The 2,490-nt window shown below is 42.1% G+C and overlaps 1 protein-coding gene across 1 annotated transcript; it reads right to left on the reverse strand.

Annotated features, from left to right (window-relative positions):
- Window positions 1-247: 247 nt before the first annotated feature.
- LOC119342163 (disease resistance protein RPP13-like) lies at window positions 248-1,483 on the reverse strand. The gene is made up of 2 exons (XM_037614004.1): window positions 1,312-1,483; window positions 248-1,047 (listed from the first exon to the last, which is right to left on the reverse strand). Exons 1-2 carry the CDS (start codon window positions 1,481-1,483, stop codon window positions 368-370), a joined length of 852 nt encoding a protein of 283 aa, XP_037469901.1. The 3' UTR covers window positions 248-367.
- Between the last annotated feature and the right edge of the window lie 1,007 nt (window positions 1,484-2,490).

Consider the following 2,490-nt stretch of genomic DNA (forward strand, 5'->3'; position numbering starts at 1 on the left):
TATCCATCCATGTGCCCTACTTCTGTCAACAACTTGGACCAAGCTTCTCTGAGCCAACTCGGTTACATATCTCTGTGCTGTTTCTTCTAGTGTATGGTTTGGTGTATGCGGAATGAAACTTTCTGCTATCCACAATTCAATAAGATATGCCACATTTATTTCATAATCCTCGGGAAAAGCAGCAAGATAGAGAAAACAAGCTCTTAAATAATGATTTGGCAGGTCCTTGTAACTGCGAGCCAGTATGTCCCGCATCATCTGTCCATTCTTGGTTGATGGCCAATCAGAGAGTATATCGGACCATATTTGTGCATTCAGATTTTTTGATAGATAACCCCCCAAAACTGCAAGTGCAAGTGGTAATCCATCACATTTCTTTGTAAGATCTCTTCCCAAGTTCTTCAAACTCATCCACATTTCGTATTGCAGACCTTTTGTATGATGGTAAAGCTTTGCTACTGAAAAGTTCCCAGCTTTTCTCTTCATCTAACTTCTTCAAAGGATGAACATTGGTTGGCATTGGAACATGATTTGCAACATCTTCCTTTCGTGTGGTTAACAGTACTCTACTACCATTAGTTGCATCTGGAAACGCTTTAACCTTTCTGTTTAATTGCTCCCATGTATCTGTTTCCCACACATCATCGAGAACTACTAAGTATCTCTTTTGCAACAGAAAATCATGGATCTTCTTTCCCACCTCATGCTCTTGCATTTGATCGTCTGGCCTATGTGTACTCCCAGTTATTTGTTTCATAATATCATTTAGTAAATCAATGCCTTTAAACTTTTGAGATACAGTCACCCAACAAACTGCCTCAAAATGTCGTTTCACTCCAGGCGAAGTGTAGGCTTTTCTAGCAAGTGTTGTTTTCCCCGCACCACCCATAGCAACTATGGAGATGGCACTAAGACTCTTCTCTGTGTCAACTAACTTCCCCACTATTTCTTTGTATTCATTCTCGAAACCAACCATAACAACATCTTCAAAATTTTGGTGAATAGGACCATAATCTTGAGGCAACTCACCATCAATATCAACCTTTTCTATGCAAGTATGACCCAAATCATCAACTATTTTCAAACGGTTTGCATACTCAAATATCTCAGATATGTTCCTTCTTATGCTTTTTGTTTCAACACCAACTTTGTGAATGGTACTCAAATCACTTGGCAGGCAACCATACCTTGCAATGTCACCCATGAATCCCTTCTTGAGCCTGTTTCTCTTGCGCATGTACTCTGCGGCCTCGATGACATTGTCGGCCTCGTACTCCGCATCCTTGATCTGGCTGACCAAGATAGCGGAACCTTCATCTCCCCGCCTCTGTTTGTTGTTGGCGTCTCTAAGGAAGCATTGCAGCCGCTTCAGGTCATGTTTCAGGAACTCCACCTCACTGCTTGCGCAACACAGCAGTGTGGTCTCCTGAAGCGCAAGGGTGCTGACGTTGCCAAGCACGGCGCTAATGGCCGACTCGGCCATTGCACCTGCTCGTCTCTGGCTATCTACTTGATCTCACAGATGAAATGCTTGATCAGAGATGAGTGGATGGACGAATGTAGTTGGATGAGGGGTGAGTGGATGGTAGAATATATATTTAGCCGTGGCTGATCAGGAACGACGGTGTTTGGTTTTGTATTTGTTCTTTGTGTTTCCGCTTGCTGATGGAGGAGAGCAAAGCTTGATCAAAGATGAGTGGATAGAAGAATAATGCAGTTGAATCTGATAGCACAGTTGATTGGGCCGTTGCTTCTGTTATTTCCCTCAGATAAATAATATTATGCTTGAACATCAGATTATCATCAATAATATATTATTGTCTATTGTCTTGGTGACAGAGCAGAGCATACGTGATGGAGCAATGAATCTGAGAAAGGAGCACGGCAAGAATGTGGTGTGCTCCCGAGGAGGGTTAATCAGAGCGCTTTCACTTTTAGAACCAGTTGGTAGATTATTATTTTTGAGCAGAATCTTGCTTTACTCTACATGACGTACGTACGGCAAGACTTAAGGTGATAATTAAAGGAATGAAGCCCCTCTGTATGCCTTGCTTGAGGCGCGGTTTTCGCATCAGGGTTCAGGTCACTAAGTACTCCGTGAACGCCTCTGTAATTTTGTTTACCTTAATAGAGCTCCTCTGCATTCTTTGCATTTGCCTAGCTAGATGAGCGTTGTTTGTGATTATGACCCTGATCCTGATGTGGTTATTGGACAACCTTTTGTTCTTCTTTGATTTTGTATGTACTGACATGACAGGACAGGACAGGACATTCTCGATATTCTGAATGTGCAGCAGAAGTCTGAATTTTGCACCGTAGAAGGGGAATACTACCCTCGGATAAGGAATAGCTGTACAATAACAGGTTTTTCTGCACGCAAATTAATAATTAGCTGTCATAGAGATGTTCAAACTGCACGAAATCCCTACATGATTCATTGAATCAATGTGGGTGTCTTTTTCAATTTTAACAGGAGGTTGTCTCCCTTCC

The sequence above is a fragment of the Triticum dicoccoides genome, chromosome 7B (assembly GCF_002162155.2).
Source record: "Triticum dicoccoides isolate Atlit2015 ecotype Zavitan chromosome 7B, WEW_v2.0, whole genome shotgun sequence".
Classification (NCBI taxonomy): Eukaryota; Viridiplantae; Streptophyta; class Magnoliopsida; order Poales; family Poaceae; genus Triticum; species Triticum dicoccoides.

What these genes read in the sequence shown, in the direction of transcription:
- LOC119342163 (XM_037614004.1), bottom strand. Translation starts at nt 1,483, where the DNA reads ATGGCCGAGTCGGCCATTAGCGCCGTGCTTGGCAACGTCAGCACCCTT. An exon ending in ACAGAGGCGGGGAGATGAAG is followed by an intron (nt 1,048 to 1,311) that starts GTTCCGCTATCT and finishes ATACTTGCATAG; the next exon opens with AAAAGGTTGATATTGATGGT.